The sequence below is a fragment of the Stenella coeruleoalba genome (genome assembly GCF_951394435.1).
Source record: "Stenella coeruleoalba genome assembly, chromosome: 14".
NCBI classification, from domain to species: Eukaryota; Metazoa; Chordata; class Mammalia; order Artiodactyla; family Delphinidae; genus Stenella; species Stenella coeruleoalba.
In genome coordinates this window covers 67,242,551-67,261,944 of record NC_137160.1, presented here as the reverse complement: position 1 = coordinate 67,261,944, position 19,394 = coordinate 67,242,551, and the positions used below count along the sequence as shown (strand labels likewise).

The window sequence follows — 19,394 nt, the reverse complement described above, 5'->3', positions numbered from 1 at the left end:
CACAGGCAGGAGCTGGAAGAGGGCCTGGTGCATCCTAAGCACCCAATAAATACTTGCTGAACGAAGATGTGAACTCCAACCTCGACTTCAACAGCCAGAACTACCTCTGTACCTGTAACAGAAGTCGTGTTTCTGGAAGGTTGGGCAAGCCAAAGGGAAGATATCCAGAAAGGCCCAGAGTGTGGTGCAGGTATCACAAAGGTAGAGAACGATGTCCTTTAATTCCTGTCGCCAAAGGAAAACACTGCATTATTCTCCTTCGCCCCCAGGGACAACTCTGTAGAGGGTCTGAGACAAAGCTGATAAAGCTGGGGGTCCCCAACAGGCAGGTGAACACTGGAGGTCCCGGGCAAAGACTGGCTTGTCCATCTCTAGAAGGACGATCTGGGGAGCTCAATCCAAGCCTTGGGTCTTGCTACTGTAGTTCCAACAGATGCACAGCCGGGGATCTCTAGGGTGACTTCTAGCTCTGGGCTAATACAATTCTCTCTCTCTCTCTTTTTTTAAATTAAATATATATATATTTTTTGATGTGTACCATTTTAAAAGTCTTTATTGAATTTGTTACAATATTGCTTCTGTTTTGTTTTGGTTTTTTGGCCGCAAGGCAAATGTGGGATCTTAGCTCCTCAACCAGGGATCGAACACGCACCCCCTGCACTGGAAGGCAAAGTCTTAACCACTGGACCGCCAGGGAGGTCCCCTGGCCTAATACGATTCTCTCTTGGAAGTTGAAGGAGAACCCATCCCTGAATCTGAAGACAGCGCCTGAGGTCCCGCACAGAAAGTACATCCCAGTGAGGACAAGAATAGCCCACCCTACTTTCCTTAGAGTTTGAAGCGCCTGTACAGAACAGGGAGTGCATCCTCATAGGCTTCTCTGATTCTCACGATGACGCTAACAAGCAGGCTGGGATCTCCATTTTACAGATGAGGAGACTTATCTGTAGAGACTTCTCTGCGGTTCAGAGGGGTAACATGCCCTGCTCCCACAGCACTCGGTGTGCCCTTTTCTGAAACACTTGTTTAAGGCCTGTTCTCTCACGAGATCGCAAGCTCCAGGAGGGCAGCTCACAGCTGCTTCGTTCCTCCTCTAACTCTGGTGCTTAACACAGGGCCAGACGCACGTCCAGGCTCCTTAAACATTTACTCCCATCTGGCATCCCCATTAGATTCTGAGTTCCATGAGAGCAGGCGCCGTGTCTGCTTCTGCTCACTGCTTCACCTTCACAGCCCAGCCTGGGGCCTGGCACGTGCTAGGGGCTCCTCCACGCAAATCGGCGCGGTGGATGAAAGGCTCAATGAATAACGCACCCAGGAACCTGTCCACCTGAACTATGTGAAGACTAAACCTCCATCCTGTTCCCTCCGCTACTCCATAAATGAAGCTCCCAGTGAAAAGGCCTGCTGAAACGCTCTAAACCTGTGTGATGGGAACAGCTGCTGGTGGGGTTGGGGTAAAGGGCTGTGAGCACGGGAAGAAGCTGCTGGGCCTTCTACTGGCCAGAAAGAAGCTGGGCTGAAGGGCAACCTCACCAGGAGAGGCATGTCGCTGGGGGTCAGCCGGCCCCTCTCCTCAAGCTTCTGGGGTGTGGTGCAGGCCCCGTCCCCTTGCAAACCACAATGCTGGAGGATATTGCTGAAGACCTGTGAAACACAAGAGATGACTCTCCCACATCCCGTCGAGCCAGCAGCTAGACCCCCATCCTGCAGCTAGCGACTGGTGATCTGAAAACTGCTTTGGAATCTTTAGAATATATGCCAGCGTTCCTGGGATACCAGCTGAGACAGTGACCTTCTCAGAGAGCGGGGTCAGAGTGGAATCTGTGTCAAAGTGGAGTAATGGGGGCATCCTTCTTGAAGGATTGTGGTGAGGATTAAAATGACAAAATGTATGTAAATCCTATGGATATTACCTGGAGAGACTGGACAAGTGTATGGTGATGAATATTTAAGAGTTACAGTCAGTAACATATGTTTTTGGATCCCCTGGAGATGGCAATTTATGGGAACTATATTGAAATAAAAGACAAATCAACAGTGAGGGGAAAACAGAGCCCATCATAAAATCATGTAAGTATTTAACTGATGGTGCTATATTTTAAGTATGCTAGCATGTAAAATTCTAAGAGTTACTGTGAACAGTGGTTATCTCTTGGTGGGATTATGGAGGGAGATTAATCTCCCTCTTTCTGTTTTTTTGTTCTTTTTTTAAAATTTTCCAAATTTTCTACAATGAACATTATTTCATCTGATTTGAGAAACGTATAGGGGTATACTTAGAGGTAGATGGCTGTTGACAAACAACACAAAATGCACCCCAAGCTCTTTCTGTATGAGTGCTGGACAGCCCTTAGATTTCAGTCCTGTTCAAGAGAGGAAAGGATGAATTCAAAGGAGTGAGGTGAGGGGTGCAACACAGTGACAGTCTGGAGGTGAATCTGGGGTGGCGGGTGGGGGGGATTTCTCCCAGACTCTTCCAGGAAAGTTGAGAAACATCAGCAGGTAGGAGAAAGGCTCTGCCTCCCCTGGGCAGGGCTGAGAGCCAGTCAGTACCTGAAGGATGGTGGGCATGGTTTCATCCAGGTCATTATAGTAACTTGGCTGTTGGAGAAAGATATTTCCTGAAAAGAGAAGAGAAAGGTAGGAATTGGGAAAAGACAGTAGAGGTGGAGAGGACACAGTACAAATGGTTGCCAGCATGTTCTGTGACCTTTCTCCCCTTTCCTAAGCCTGCCTGCACTAAAGCAGTCCTGGCCCCGGGCCCCGCTGGCACAGAGCTTTGGCCCAGCCTAGAAACTTCCCCGGGGTGAGGGAGGGACCTTGCTCAGTACAAGTTAACCTTTTAAGCACCTCTGCCCAGCGAATTACGTAAAAGACCCTCCCTGGTCAAACCAGCTCACCCTACCATCCCCAGGGAATGATCACACTTGGGCAGTGTGCTTTGTATGACAACACTGGCTTTGTAAATAGGAGCTAGTCATCCAGGAAAATTAGGAGACAGGATCACTCTGCTCAAGAAACCTGGGTGCTACAATCCAGGAGTCTTGCCAGGCCACGCCTCTAGTAATGTGAGGAGATTCTAGGGAGAAATTTCTCTAGAAATTCTCCTACCCTCTGCTTTTGAATCTGCTAGCCATACTAATCCCTACTCCAAGGTGAGAGGCCTGCCAGGGACCTGGAGATAGATTTACCGCACATTTGCACTTATTCCTATAAAATGAAGCCCCTCTCCAAGTGTTCACTACCCTCCAAGTGCTGCTGCTGAGTGTGGAGGTTAGAGCATATGGTAACTGGAACAGAAACCAATTGTCCTGGCTGCCCAAATGGGTGGCGGAAGGGGGGAGGGAAGGAGGATCACAGCTAGCTGGGGGACAGGATGCAAAATGCCACTGCCCTTCAGAAGAGGCCTGGGTTCCTCATCCCACTACAATCCCAGGACCTAAGGCTGGCTGACTGTCAGGGTGCTCTGACCTCTAGGTGTCCTCTGTCTTTGGGCAGGTCTGTCCTCGGTTGCCTTAATGATAACCCTGGAGCCCTCACTCTATCCTGGATGATTTGAAAATGAATGAGATCAAAGGCCAGATGGGGCTGGGTGAGTAAGCAAGTCACTAGGTGGCTGGACTTTCTGTAAACACCTTCCTGGAGGCCGCTTCATTCCTTGATTCCAGAAAGCTGAGTTTTACCAGCAGGAGCTTCCTCAGCACCTCCCATCTGACCCCTCAACCTGTGAAGGTACTCCCTGACCTTCTGTGCCCACCTGCTCCTGACAGGCGGGGAGTGACTGAGCTGTCTCCCCACCCACCTCTGCTCTTCCTCATAAAACCCTCCTAGCAATATCCTCAAGGGCAAGTTTGAACTCCTGACCACGGCACAAAGGGTCTGTAAGATCTGGCTTCTGCTGGCATCTCCGGCCACCCTCTTCCCATCCCTCGAATTGCATTCTTCCCTCACACCATCCTCAACCTCACACAACAAGCCCTGTCCCCTCCCTCTGCCTGCAGTGACCTCCCAGAGCTAAGTCCACCATAAGGCAGATGTCACCCTCTCCAGGCAGAGTCTCCTGACCCAGGCATCAGGAGCAGGTCTCCTCCCATAATTCCCAGGCCACACAGTGGTCCTCACCACTCCTGGACCACCGGGAACAGGGGAAGGCACTCTTTCATAATCCTTCCCATGCTTAGGCCTGAGTAACAGGGATATTTTATAAGCATCAAAATAGATAACATTTCACAATCTACCCTTGAGGTCTTTGGAGTCTCCTTCTCCTTTATCTGATTCCAATGACATTGAAGATCTGACTTTTGATCTCTTAAAGAAATAATTTAAAAAGAAGGGACAGGAATGGCCTCCCTTGAAATATCCCTTCTCAGACTGAAGCAGTTCAGAAACCCAGGGTGGATGCAAGGTATTGTCAAACAGATCAGTGCTGTCCTCCACGGGGCCAAGGGCTCATATACTCCTGCTCTGGCAAAGCAGCTCCAAGAGAGTCTAACTGAAGGGCCCTGCTTTCACAATTACACTTGCTGATTCACAACACCAGCCTTAAGGTTGAAAAAAAAGCAGGAGGCAGGGACAGGGCAAGGACTGGGCTTCTGCCCAAAGGACAGTTGGCCAGTTCCCTTGCTCCCCCCTTGTCTCCTTTGTCAACCCTCTTCCAGCTGATCTGCTTTGCTCACGAGCTTCTGTGGTGGAGAAAGTGAAGGCTGCCCTTGCTGTGTCTCATGTCTTCTGCTCAAGGGTTGGAAAGAGAGCTTGTGTGTGTTTGTGTGTGTGTGTGTGTGTGTGTGCGCGCGTGTGCGTGTTGAAGGGTGTGGAGAAGGGGCCTGCAGACGGAGAGCCAGACAGACAGATACACACACACAATATGAAGGGGCTCCTGATACCTGATCCTGCCCTCTTTTCTGTGAACCAGCCTCTGTGAGCCAAAGAAAGGGCTCTCCTTAATAAGCCAATTTAGGGTTCTCAATCTAGGGATGAGAATATTCTAAAACAGCTCAAACTCTATGAGGGAGTATGTTTTCCTGGAGACAAGCTTTCATCTGATTCTCAAAGGAGTCAGTGACCTAAAAGATTAGGAACCCTGGCAACAGGCGGAGCTCTCTCACACCACCCTTGCTTGTCTGGAAATGCGGCCAGACAGCATCTCTGCCTGGACCCTCACAGCCGTCTACAGCCCACGGACCTAATGCTGCCCTTGCCTCTACTTACAACCTGCTCCCCCACCTCAAGTTTTCTCCAGATTCGTTAAGACTCCTCCCTCCAGCTGACCTCACTAAGCCCCGCTTTAGTCCCAGATGTGTCCTTTTCTGCCCCAGCAGCCCAAGCAGGCTCTCACATTCAAACCCACGCTGAAGCCCTGGCCCCCTCCACGGGCTCCCGTCACCACCCTCCCCACCTGCATGCTGCCAGATTAACCTTGTCGCCAGATGGCTCCCCACCCTGCTCCAAGCTCCTAGATGCTCCAAGCTCCTAGAGGCTCCCACAGCCTCGTCACAGTAAGAGCTCGCACTTACCAAGTGCCTGTAACGTGCCAGGCTCTGTGCTGAGCACCACCTCATATTTAATCCCCACAACCATACTACAAGTTGGTCTTCCCTTTCTTCAAGTGAGAAAACTCAGGCTTAGAGTGGCTAACTAACTTGGCCAAGGTGACACAGCTGGGACTAGAGCTGTGGATTGGGCAATTCAACTCTAGAACCTGCCTTCTTAGCCACCAAGCGATACTGCTCCCCAAGTGCCAAAGCCTGGCGTGCAGCCCTCCTTGATCCGGCCCCAGCTTCCTCCCCTGGCTCCTGCGCTGCCCTCCCAGAATGCTCCACTCCAACCAAACCGGCCTAATAATTGTTTCTCTAGCTAATCGTGCCTGCTTTTGTGCACTCATCCCAACCTCTGTCTAGAGTATAATTATTAAGGGTCTTTCCCAGGGAAAATAAAAGAAATTAACTGATGATCAGGCAATAATTAGATTTGAATGAGAAACCAGAGGTCGTTCCAATGAAAAGCTGGATATGAAATTTCATACACATTATGCTCTAATATGTTTTAAAAAAAATACAAAGAGAAAAGAGTAGAAGGGAATAATCACCAAATCATTGTCTCTGGGTGCAGGAATTTAGTAATTGCTTTCCTGTTTCTTTACACTTTATATTCTTTCAAAATTTTCTAAATTAACATATATTACCTTTATTATTGCGGTGGGGAGGTAGGAAGGAAGGGAAGAAGACATTTCTAGGGATAACTGAGCTCTGTAACTGGGCATTTGGAAGTCTCTATCTTGTAATCTCAGGGTGAGGAGTGCTGACAGGGGTGTCCAGGGTGAGTAGCTCTCCGTGCCAGTCCAATGCCATGAGTGGCTATTCAAAAATGAGTCCACTGTGGCACTGTTCCCTCTGTAACTTCCCAACAAAGGTTCCGGCTCTGAGTGAACCTTCCAACCCATGGCCTCCTGATGGGATCCAACTGCTGATGTCTGTTCCCTTCACAAGCCCAAAGGGTCCTCCCTGAACTCTGCCCCCATCTGTTCTCAGCAGCAATGCAAATCTTGACATTTCTGAGGCAGCCCCATCACCCCTGAGGCAGGGAGTGGCCAAGGGTGAGAGCCTGAGAGTCAGGCCCAAGTGACATAAATCCCAGCCTGGCTACTCGTTAGTCACGGCCTCTCAGGCAAGTCCCTGACATATAACCTCAGTTTCCTTAACTGTAAATGGGGATGATGACACCACTGACATCACAGGGCGACTGGGAGGATCAACTGAGATTACATATGAGGAGCATCCGCAGAGTCACCAGTGAGCACTCAAATAACCGTTAGCTGTCGCCACCGTTCTTACTCTCATTGCCGAAGCAAACTCCCCGACTCCTTCGATTGTTTGACACATGGCCTAATGCTGACTCCAAGATCCTGGAGCAGCTGCGTGATGCCCATTTTTGTCTCCACTCCCCCACCACCACTTAGTCACTTCTTTCAGAGTTGACACACACGTCCACTAAGACATTTCCAAGCACCACCCACTGCTGCTGCTCTGAATCCCCCTGTGCTCATCCGGGCGCCCGCCTTTGGAATTTGGGGGCCATCTCTGTGCCCCCCCGCCCTGCCGCCGTCAGGCCACAGCCCCTACTCACCTATCATCTTCTGCAGCAGCGGCGAGTTGCCTTTTCCAAAGAGCACGCAGAGGTCCAGGATCTTTGGGATGTCAAACAGGAAGTTGTTGTAGAGGATTTCTCCAAAAGCAGAGGGGGAAATGAAGTGATCCTAAGGAACAGTGCAGAAAGCATGAGAGACTTTCCAAAAACATGTGCATTGCAGGGTAATAGCAAGCTCACAAGAAACAACCTTCAGGTCCATCAGCAGGGGCCTGGCTAACAGAAGCAGCTCTGTCCACACCGCGGACATGTCTGAGCCTCATGGACTGACCTGGAGCAGTGGTCACACTTCATCTTAATGTAAACAGAAGCAAAAGCTCACTATAAAACCATCAGCTGGGGAATCATTCTAAAATATTTATGTGTAAATCACCATGATGTCTGGGATTATTTAAAATACTCCAAGAAAAACAGAAAACTCAGGGGGAGGGAGCAAACAAGATGTCTATACCTGTTGAACCCAGGTAATGGGTACATGGGAGTCATTATACTTTTGTGTATATTTGAAAATTTCCATGTAACAAGTTAAAAAAACAAAAAAGCAAGATACTGTTTTTAAAATAAATATGTGCGCACACACACACACAATGAAAGGAAAAAAGTTTCCTGAAGGAACATGCACCTTGACAGTGGTCATTTTGAGGGGAGGGAGTTTTGTGGATGACTTTCATAATCTACAAAATATTTCTGTTATGTTTGAGTTGTTTAGAGACAGCATTATTATTTTTAAAATCAGGGGGAAAAAAGTAAAGGTTTTTAAAAAGCACATACGAGTCCCTCTAAAAACTCAGAACCAATGTATTCGCCCTCTGACGCACAAGGAGGGCATAGTCACGCGCCACCTGGCACAGGGCCTTCGGCTCCCCATCGATGAAAACATTGGGTGTAACGCAGGCGACCCGGTGACTTAGAGGATAAGGGAGGTGGCACAGATTTCTTCCCCAATGGTGGGAATAAAAGCAGAGGGGAGACAGAGGAAACATGATACTTCCAGAGCCTTCCTTCCCAGGGCTGAGAGCCTGGCACAGAGGTGTCAGGTGGCGGTGGTGACCTGTCACGGGATCCGGGGCTTACTTTGGATTCCTTGTGAGTGGACATGCGAAGGAAGGTGAGAAAAACACTTCGGTGGAGGCGCTTCTCCATGTCAACGACCTCAGGGGCCGGGGCCACCCAATCGTCGAACTTTCGGGGGACATAGTGCAGGTAGGAGTCCAGGCACTTCTGCAGAGTCTCGTCGAAGACAACCTAAGCCAGGCGACAGAGGACAGCAAGGGCTCGTCACTGAGGCCCAAGGGCGTGTGGGTGGACTGTGCAGGGCTCACGGCCCATCAGCCCTGGCCTGTGGCAAACACTCCAACCCCAAGGGACCGAAGAGGTATAAATGAGCCGAGGGCTAAACACGAGTTTCTAAAAATGACGTGTTGGAAGGCGTTGTGTAAACATCACTAAGACTGTGATACAAGTCAGAGCAATCCAAACCACAATTTGCTGTTAAGGATCCAGTGTAAGAAGCAGAGAAAAAAAGCATCTCCTGGGAGAGAAAAACAACAGCACCCAACCAATGGCATGTCATGTGCTTTGTCTTAGCGTGAATTTTGATAGAATGTTACCTGGCACCAGAATTTATCGTGAGGCAGGGCCAGGAGCCAGTCGAGGTCATTGGCTACGAAGGTGGCGCGTTCCAGGTACTCCTCCACTAGGGCGGGAATGTTGTCTTTAGGGGGCGGTTTGTATAACACAAAATACCGGTCTGCCTTCTGCTCGGGGTGCTACGGATCCAAAAACCACGTGTTAACGTGGCAGAGGTTAGTCAGTGAGGGCCCATTTGCCAACCCACAGCAATGACAACACTGGGCTGTTCCAACCAGTGACCCTCAAGCATAAAGAACTGAGTGTCTCTGACAAAGGGGGCTTGGTTGCAGCCAGGGAACACCAGGCGGGCATTAAATACCATGTTTTTTGGAGAATATTTAATGACATGGGGAAAGGTTAAGGGAAGAAAAAGCAGGACACAAACCTCTCTATTTTATAACCAGTTTGGGGAGTAAAAAAAAAAGTACACATATTTAACACATTCACACACTGGTACAGATTTTTTTTTAAAGTGTGTGTGTGGGGGGCACCCCCCCAAAGCTCTCAGTGGCTATCTCTAGTGGAAGGGATTATGACTTGACTATATTTTCCCATTAAAAAAAAGAACATGTATTATTTTTTAAATTATTTTTTAAATCATACAAGTGAGGCATGAGCATCCTTTCTTTCAAAAACTCACAATAGTACAGAAAGGTGAGTTGCCTGGCCCATACCCCCAGCCCCTGTGTCAACCCAGAGGTAACCCCTCACCATTCCCTGAGCATCCTCACAGACCTTTTCTAAGTATTTACATTAAAATGTGCCCATATGAGGCATTTCTTTGGACCCATTTTCATCTTTCTGACACAAACAGTATCATACTGTACATATCACTGTGCTATACCCTTTGTATAATCAGAAAAAAACCTCAGTATTTTTTTTAAAAGATGCTAATCAGGTAATTGCAGGTCTCAGCTTAGCATCACAAGCTCTCTCTTCCAACCCTTACCTTGCCATGAACAAATCTTACTTTGTTCACCATAAAGAAGAGAAGATGAGCTCAGTTTTCTCCTCTGACTACATAAGGGCTGCTTTCTCTTGGGGAGGGGGGGAGGTGATAACAGGAAGAAGGCTGGGCTGCGTCTCAGCTATTATCAACCACAATCCACCCACTTCCAGGTCTGTCAATCCAGGGGGCACAGGAAAACCACAGCTGATTGGTCAGTCTCCTCGAGAACCACCTACACCTCCCAACTGCCTAACGCAAGTTTGCAAACTGTGGAGTCTTTGAGTCCCGCAGGATTCCTTGGGGGTCACCTGCCAGGTGGGTCTTCAGGACCCCTCCCATTTAAATCATAATTTATACAAAAGGAATCCTGCTGCCTGAAACAAATCCAAAACTACTCTCTAGGCCCTAATTTCATCTCCTTGGTTTTCGAGTTCCCCTCCTGCCTTTGTCTGTTGACATCTCACCTCTTAGGTCACTTCTCAGGCCAGGCTACTCACCCCACTCACCCAACAGACACACACATACACACACCCCTGAGAGTCTACCTCCCTACAATCCTACACATTTACTGACACCCTGCTGCGCACATGAAGAAAGGCATCCTCTACAGAGGGGAAGATGCACATCTAAGCTATCAAATGAGCACAACACAGACAGCTCAAACCCGGCAGAGAGACTGTGAGAGGGCAACAGGTGATTAACTGCGCCTGGAGGACGAGGGGCCGCTTCCCAGGGCCGGCAGCATCTGAGCTGGCCCTTGGAGGATGAAAAGGATTTTTAGGTGGAAAACACAGTATTTTTATGGAGGCATAAAAATGGGCCATTTTAAAAAAAAAAGGGTACAGACTGCACCAGGCGGTGGGAGATGGATTTGGAGGGAGAGATGCTGGAAGGATAATAAAAGCCGTCACTCACGGAGGACCTGCCCTGTGCCGGCTGCTGAGTAGGCCTGTCCCCCAGCCCATTTCTTTTTTACCTAGAACAACTATTTCAAAGGGAGACAGTATTCTCCCCATTTTACAGAGGAGGAAACCAAGACTCAGTCAGATTCAGCAACTTTGCCAAGGTCACAGGGCTAAGGAAGCAATTGAGGCAGGATTTGAACCAAACCTGACACTGCAGACCTACTAAATGACCTAAGGTACCACGTGTCACCCTGGTCTCACTGCTCATCCTTCTCACCCCAGCTCTGACCTCACCTCCTCCAGGAAGTCTCCCAAGTCCCACCCTGACTAGGTTAGGGGTTTCACCTGGGCTCCCCAACACCTGCACTCTATGCTTCCCCGACTGTAGCACTTGTTAAACTGTATCAGAAGTGCTTGCAGATCCGTGGTTGCTGTGGAAGGGGACAGAGGAAGGGATAGATTATAGGGGGGGCACCAGGACACTTTCGGGAGTAGTAGAAATGTTCATTATCTTTTTTTTTCTGGCCGCACCACACAGCATGTGGAACTTCCCCGACCAGGGGTACCAGGGATTGAACCCGTACCCCCTGCAGTGGAAGTGCAGAGTCTTAACCACTGGACCACCATGAAGTCCAGAAATGTTCATTATCTTGATTATGGTGATGGTTTCATGGGTGTATGCAGATGTCAAAACCAATCAGATCGTATACTTTAAATAAATACATGCAGTTTATTGTCCTCCAATGATACCTCAATAAAGTGATACAAAAGGGAGGGCCTGCCTTCTCCTTCTCCCCCACTACCCTGCAGGTCTCTGGAGGGAGTCTGAGTCCTGCTCACCACAGCAGTCCCAACCCCTAGAACAGTGCCTGGCATCGAGCAGACTCTCCATGTACATTTGCTGATTGAACAAAGGAATGCATGGAGGTAATGAAGGACCAGATCCTGTCAGGGTCTCTGAAGGACCTTCAATGCCACGCTTAAGAGTAGGGGCCATTGGGGGACTTCCCTGGTGGTCCAGTGGTTAAGACTCCATGCTCCCAATGCAGGGGGCATGGATTCGATCCCTGGTCAGGGAACTACGATCCCACATGCCGCATGGTGCAGCCAAAAAAGAAAAAAAAAAAAAAAGAGTAGGGGGCATGGAAGATTCCAGGGCAAGGAGCAGCAGGCTCCAACTGTATCTTCCACTCTTCAGGCCTGGCTTAGGTCCCACTTGCTGCATGAAGCTTTCTGAACATTCTCTGCCCATCAAACTTCTGCTCTGTTTATCCTGATAAGAAACTATTTTGGACTGTTCTCCAAATGCTCCACTTATACGAGTCTTGTCTTTCTCAAGAGCCCATTCACCCACTTTGGCCCAAGACTTGATTTCTTTTGGATCTTCAATAGTAAGTATGTGCATCTGCACGGTAACTACTCAATAAACATTAGCTTCAGCTATCACTCTGCAGAGGCAGCATGATGGCTGTCCCTTTGCTGGAGATCTTCTTCTCCCAAGTTGGGACTAAAGAGACAAATACAGGGCGGGTACATCTCTGAGGACAATCTTTCAGGAGCTTCTGGTGGCCTGCAGCACAGCCAAAAGACTGCTCCTCAATCAAACAGCTGTCTTCCTTAGCTCGTCCCTCTTCCCACCCTACACCCCATTCATAATGCCGCTGTCACCGTCACAGCTGTCATCACCGTCTTCATTGAGTGCTCACTATGTCCTAGGTTCACTGCTAATTCACAGGCATCTCATTTAATCCTCACAACCACCCCAGCAAGGCTGGTTCTACTGTTACCCTGTTTTGGATCCTGAGGCTTAGAGATGTTAAGTAACTTGCCCAAAGTCACAGGGCCAAGTCTGTGTGACATTAAACACAAATCCGGGCTCCTTAACTCTGCTTCCACCCCAGGTGGTTTGTGTAGGAGTCAGGCTCTCAGAAGTCCAGGCCAATAGACACAGGTCCTCCTGCCAGGTCCATCCTCCTCCCACTGCTCTGCCCGGCTAGTGCTTACTCACCCTTCAATACCCAGTTCAGGATCCCCCTCTTTCTGGAAGGAATTCCTGGCAGTGTGTGCTCTCCCACCACCCTAAGACCTCCCCGTACCCATAAACCCCGCTGGTCTGGATCAGCAGCCTGGACTTCCTTCCCTCATATCCTGATCATGCTGCAGAGAACTACCAGTCTGCTTTCTCCCCTCAAGGGCAGGAACCATGTCTTTTCTCTTTGTAGCTCCAGTGCCTGTCACAAAGCGTGGCTAGGGTCTTTGACTCATTTACTGAATGTCTCCTGAGAGCTACTACGTGCCTGGCACTGGAAAACCAGAACAAAGGGAAGGGCCCGGTCCCTGCTCCCACGGAGCCCACAGTCTAGCAGCCCAGGTGTCCAGTACGTGGGGAAGGACTGAGGTGGGAAATCAGAGCCAAGGAACCCGTCTCCACCAGCGCCGACCAACAGAACCTCTGCAGTGACGGAACTGCTCTAGACCTGGTCCGTGCTGGCCAATACAGTAGGCTCTCACCACATGGGACTATTTTAACCTAAATGAACTAAAACTAAATTAAAAATCCAGTTCCTCAGTTGAACTAGCCACAATTTCAAGAGCTCAACCACCACACGTGGTGAACAGCTAACATATTGGACAGAACAGTTCTCAATTTTCTGATCAATAACCCCCTTACATAAAAAGATTATGAATACAAGAATATATTGCACAACACAGGGAACACAGCCAACATTTTATAACTATAAATGGAATATAACCTTTAAAATTGTGAATCACTATGTTATACACCTGAAACATATAATGTTGGACATTGACTCTACTTCAATTTAAAAAAAAGTTACAAAAAAGAAACAAGAGGCTTTATAGCAGAAAGGTTAAGCCTATGGGCTCTAGGGGCAGCCTAGCTGTGTTCCCATTCTGGCTCCCCTAATTTTCCAGTTTTATGACCCTGAACTTTTAGTTTCCTCATCTGTAAAATAGGGACAACCAAAATGCCTACTCAGAGGGCTGTGGTTCGGCTTACATGAGATAAATCCAGGTGAAAGGTTTGGCCAAGAGCGAGTGCTCTATAAATTTTTTTTTTAATTTTTATTTATTTATTTATAGCTACACTGGGTCTTCGTTGCTGTGCACGGGCTTTCTCTAATTGCGGCAAGCAGGGGCTCCTCTTTGTTATGGTGCACGGGCTTCTCATTGCAGTGGTTTCTCTTGTTGTGGAGCACAGGCTCTAGGCGTTTGGGCTCAGCAGTTGTGGCTCGCGGGCTCTAGAGCACGGGCTCAGTAGTTGTGGCACACGGGCTTAGTTACTCCGTGGCATGTGGAATCTTCCCCGACCAGGGCTCGAACCCGTGTCCCCTGCATCGGCAGGCGGATTCTTAACCACTGAGCCACCAGGGAAGTCCCCTCTATAAATATTAAGTACTATTATTAGAGAGTAGTTAGGAAATAATAGGAAGCCATCCAGAAAGCAGGAAATAAAACACCAAGCTCGTTTCCCACAATTTTACTCAAGCTCCCAGAAAATACTTCCTCCCACCTTGTTCAAGTAAGCTCATATTCTTGGGAAAACAGCAAGGGGGTATGGGGACTCCAGTCCCCGCGTCTGTCTCCTTCTCCAGCACCCTGGCACCTCTCTGCAGCTCTAATCTCTCCCCGCAGCTGGTAATCGGCATGCTCACAGCCTCCTTAATTTTCAGTCTCACAAGCCCTGCCAGGTCTGTGTGTGGCGCTTCTCAGCCCGTTCAGAACTGACCTCTGAAATCAGTGTGCCCCGCCAAAGTGGATAGCAGCTGGGACAGCTCTGAAAAAGGCCCATCCGAAACCTGAGCACCTCCCACAGGGTCCAATCCCCAGACCCAGCTTTGGGCCAGCCCCACTGCTAGGCCAGCTCAGGCTGAGTCAGAACTGCCATCAGACTGATTCAAAATGAAATGCTTTGCAGGCAAGGTGTGGGGTGGTGACATGGAAAATACCACTCAAATTCAAGCTGCTCGGAAAGGAAACTTCTACTCTACGCTGGGCCTGGAAGGACCTAATAGCGTCCTGACTACTGAATTACAGACTGTGGCCCTTGGGTCATTCTAGAACAGATAAAGAAGGAATTTACTTTTTGCTTCTGAAATTGCAAGAATGATAATATCAGGCTGAACGGCCTCAAGGCACCGGCTCACCAGCGCTGGTGAAGTCCTCAGCTTCCCTGTCTTCAGGTCCTTGTGGGTGATCTGGAGTTGGTCCAGGGGCAGAGCTGGCATTGTGCTGCATTGACCCTCCTGAAAGGAATATGGATGGGAAGAACACAGCAGACACAGAGGCTCCTGGGGGCAGGGCCTGCATTGGGGCTGATCCCAGAGCCAGGAGAGAAGCTTCAACCTCTGGCCTCAAAGGCTTCAAAGGCCTGCTTCCTGTACCTACTAATCTAGACCAAAGTGACTTTTTTGCCTAAAGCAGCAGTTATCAGCTGAGGAGGAAAACACTCCCCAGGTGACTCCTGAAATATTCCCACCCAATTTGAGAAGTACTGGTTAAAAGTACCTAGATTATCTTTATTATGGCTCCAGGTCCGTGCCCTCCTTGGCCTGTGAACTCTGTGAAGACAGTACCTAGACTCTCCTTCTCTTGCTACCTTTCCTGTGACAAGCATAGGCCTGATACAGAGGTGGCTTCATCAAATATTTCATGAACAATTGAATATGAGGATACTTTTCTTACCACTCTAACCAGATTTTAAGTCTTTTGAGGGTTGGAGCCATGGGCCTTTCTTCACTTGCAGAGGGAGTTAAGAGTTTACAACCTTTCTAGGCTTCAGGGAAGAAGGACACGGATAAACAGAAGGACCAGGGAGGGCAACAGAATTCACAGAAAACTGCCAGAGCAAGCTCCTTTCTAGAGAGGCACAAACTGGCCTCAGAGTCAGTGAGCAGCAGACACCACGTCGCCTGTCTTCCCATCCAATGCTCTTTTCTCAATACAACTTGGCCTGACCTGCGGAAGGACATGCATATTGGCTGAATCATGGCACAGAAGTGACTCAGGCCTCAGACATGCCACAAAAGGCCAGCACAGTCTCAATGATGACATGAAGACATATCAAGGCTGGGATGAGGAAATCATCACCTCCTGAATCCTCGCAGAGGAGCTGAGGGGCATGGTCAGCCATGAGTTACTGGAGTCCCAGCTCTCAGATATTAGGCCTGGCCCTGGTGTTATGAAGACAGACTGATAAAGCAGGGTCTCTGCCCTGGGGGAGCTTCTGATCCAATAATAATAATGACAATGGCAGCGGCGGCGGAAACATGCTTCTCATGTGCTGGTGCTCTTCTCAGTACTTTTCTCAGCATGAACTCGCTTTATGCACCTTAAGTTGCTTTACATGTATTAATGCTCGTAACAACTCTAAGGTTGGTACTATTATTACCTTCATTTTATCAATGAGGTAACAGAGGCTTGGAGAAGATAAGAAACTTGCCCTAGGTCTCAGAGTTAGTGGCTGGTGAAGCACGCTGGCTCTTAACCATTCGCTGTACTGAGTCTAGTGCACTTGAGCTGGTGGGGGCTGTGGCTGTCGGACAAGCATTTCTAGAGGAGTGCCTGAAGGCTCAGGAGAGCCTGAGTTGAGTCTTGAGAGTGGAGACTGGCCAGGGAAGAAGGATGTCCCAGGCAGAGGAAACAGCAGGAGCAAAGGTAAGGAGGTAGGAAGCAGCTTGGTATACGAGGAACCTTGGTTCAGCGGCTGCTTTAAAGACTGTGAAGATATCCATCTTCACATGGGATGCAAAGACAGAGGTCCAGTCTGTCTAGTCCTCGAGGCTTGTTCCAGCTCTAGGATCGCAGTGGATAGTGGATCAGACACATGGTCCCTGTGTCTGAGCTTTCATCTTTCACCTTTGCAACATGTAGATAACACCATCTGTTGTATATACATTACTTCTAATCAAGTTACTATCTTACTAGCCTTTTGCAATAACCCAGATAAGAACGACAAGGATTATTATGCTCAGATGTCCTAAGAGGGGCCCTGATTTGATCAGGTAAATACATGAGTGGCCAAGTTGAAACTGAAGCCCAGCTCTTGTGCCTGGACACTTGGGTCTCTTGTGCTGATGCTAAAAATACTTCTTTCCTAACCCCTCAGCGATGCTGGGAGGGCAGCTGGAAACATCAGTGGTTGGCTCACCAGCGCAGAAGTCACAAGCCCAGTCCTTTCCATACTTACCTTCCAATGACAGTAGTGGGAGTGTCCAGTGTGGAGACCTAGGGTGGGGAAAGAGTCATAATGAGGAGGCGGCTCTCCACCCTTATAATTCTAGGCCCCATAGTTCAGGCCTAGACAGGTAGAGACAGCACCTGCTTTTGGAAGAAATCTACTCCTACAAGCCAGTGCCTGTAAGGGTAGTTCAGACCCAGGCTGGTGTGATGGTTGAAAGAAAAGTTTATAGTTCTACAGCCTGGGTTCAAATCCTGGCTCCATCCTACCCATGTTGAGACCTTGAGACAATTCCTTAACATCTCTAAGCCTTGATTTCCTCATCTGTAAAATCCGGATAATAACAGCACATAATCTCATAAGCTCTCAGGGTTGGCATGAGAAGTAACCAGTACTAAGTCATCAGGATAGTACTTGGCATATAATAAGCACTCAGTAAAGTTCACTTGTTATTATTCAAGTCCCAATCATAAGCAGAGCACTTTGGGCTTCCTCAGTTACTCGACAAACACTAACTGAATACATTCTGGGTCCTGGGCATGTAAATGACTATCATTCCGTGTAGTTAGAGCTGTAACTGGAAATTTCCAGAACAAGCACAGCAGAGAAAGGAAGGATGTCACAGAGAAGATGACTTACAACCTGGCTGTTGAAGGATAGGAGGAAAAGATGAAAAGGAAGGACATTCCAAGCAAAGAGCAAGCATGAGTAAAGGCTCAGAGCCTGTGGCTCTGAAGGAAGAGGGAGACATTTGGGATGGCTGAAAACACAAGGTCAGAGAGGGGGTGACAGAAGTGGAGAGAAGAGGTTGGATAGGAAAGATGCAGCCATGTTACAAAGAGCCTCAAATGCTATGCTGAAGATTTTGGCCTTTCATTTGAAGGCAGTGAGGCGTCATTTAAGTAGAGGAGAGACACCATCAGAAAGAGAAGATAATAACTTGGTGCAGGAGAGGCCTTCTTTGAACCACTGGAGAGCAAACACTGTGTTCAATAACTGTGTTAATAGGCCATTCAAAGAGTTTTTGAGTACCTACTATGTGCCAGGCACGGAAGCCTGCCTGGAGAATCCTAAGGCGGGCAAGTAACAGACCTGATTCTGCCTTTCATAGAGTTTACAGTCTTGATGGTTAAGACAGATATGAACCAGACAGCCATACAAACAAGTAAAACTCAACACCGTGAGTATGCTATGCAGGTAAGGCCCTTGGGACTATGACAGCATTTAACAGAGAGAACTAACTTGAGGGAGAGAGGATGTCAAGGAAGTTTTGAGTTTTCATCTCAAGTATGAATAGAAATTAACTAGGCAACGACTGGACTCTAAGTTCCAAAAGGATAAGGACCATGACCATGATGATATCTGTGCCCCACCAATGCATCCTCAGTGCCAAGCAGGGCAGTAGATGCCACAAATTAGGAAAGGGCCCCATATTGACCAATTTCAATAAGTCCTGGGAGCATCCCCAGGGATACTGCTGCCTCAGTTTCTGTCTTCACCCTTCTGGTCTCAATTCAATATTACTCTTCTCAGAGACCTTACCAGACTACCCTATCTAAAGTATCCACTCCCCGAGTTACTGTCATATCTTTAATTACCTAGCGCATTTATTTGTCGTTGACTGTCTCCGCTTATTAGACTGTAAGCTCCATGAGGGCGGCTCTGTCTTGCTCTGTTTGTATCCCCAGTACCTAGATCTGTGCCCGGCACATAGAAGGCGCTGGACATATATTTGTTGAACGAATTAATGAACGCTGAGGAAACTGAAGCTCGGGGTTAAGTGGGAGGATCGTGACTCGTCCAAGGCCAAGGTCACTCTCGGGCCGATCCTCGAATCCGAGACTCTAAGCTCTGGCGGCCTAATTGGGCGGGGGTCGGTGGAGGGGTAGGAGGAACGGGGCGACTCGCGGCCCCTGGGGCAGTGTAACGCTTGGCTCTGCCGTGTAGGCAGGGAGGCCCGAGGCCGCGTAAGGCACGGCTGCGGCCCTTCCCAGGCCCGATGCCCCACATCCGGCAGGGCCCAGCCACGCACTCACCTCGGCGGCTCCACTGCCGGCGCTGTACCGCCGCCACCACAGCCGCCGCGGTCCACGATGACAGCTCCCACAGCGCCGGCACTTCCGGGGTCAAACTGCGATTCCGCAGGCGCAGACAGGAAGCCTCGGCCCGGCCCCGCCCCCGAAGCCAACTGCCGCCGGGAAGCCGGGCCCGGGGCCACGCCCCCAGCCGCAAGACTCTGCCCCCATTAGGAACAGCCCACTGTCCCCCCTTAGCTCTCTTCATGCTTTTGCAGAGAGAATGGAAGGTGGGCGGAGAGCAGGTATGGTTCCACCTCTTGGAAAAAACAAGTATGGTACCTGGGTTCTTAGGATCCCAGGCTTCCACCTCCTTCCTTAACCTACTCATTCATAATCTCAAGTCCAGGAGGAATTCTGCAGCTGAATGCTGCAAGCTGTGTCAGAACACTGAATGCTTCCCTTTATTGACATCATTTTTTCAGGCAAACTGAACATCCAGTGATATGGAAGGGACAGAAAAAAAGTGCCAGTAACTCCATGTTTTT

At 49.0% G+C, this 19,394-nt stretch overlaps 1 protein-coding gene across 5 annotated transcripts in view; it reads right to left on the bottom strand.

Moving 5' to 3' along the window:
- The window catches only part of ASCC2 (activating signal cointegrator 1 complex subunit 2), a 39,251-nt gene extending 20,310 nt beyond the window's left edge, over window positions 1-18,941 (bottom strand). For 3 of the 5 annotated variants that reach the window (XR_013831344.1, XM_079942892.1, XM_079942893.1), the window contains exons 1-9: window positions 18,868-18,941; window positions 16,841-16,878; window positions 14,799-14,897; window positions 8,757-8,915; window positions 8,221-8,391; window positions 7,126-7,255; window positions 2,557-2,624; window positions 1,537-1,647; window positions 113-225 (exon numbers count right to left, since the gene is read on the bottom strand). Coding sequence is in view for 4 of the 5 variants with exons in the window: in XM_079942892.1 (XP_079799018.1) it covers window positions 113-225; window positions 1,537-1,647; window positions 2,557-2,624; window positions 7,126-7,255; window positions 8,221-8,391; window positions 8,757-8,915; window positions 14,799-14,879 (833 nt within the window). In the remaining variant the exon portion in view is untranslated. The remainder of the gene's footprint in view (window positions 1-112; window positions 226-1,536; window positions 1,648-2,556; window positions 2,625-7,125; window positions 7,256-8,220; window positions 8,392-8,756; window positions 8,916-14,798; window positions 14,898-16,840; window positions 16,879-18,867) is intronic. The other 2 variants (XM_079942894.1, XM_079942895.1) reach the window with 1 other exon arrangement.
- Window positions 18,942-19,394: the final 453 nt, after the last annotated feature.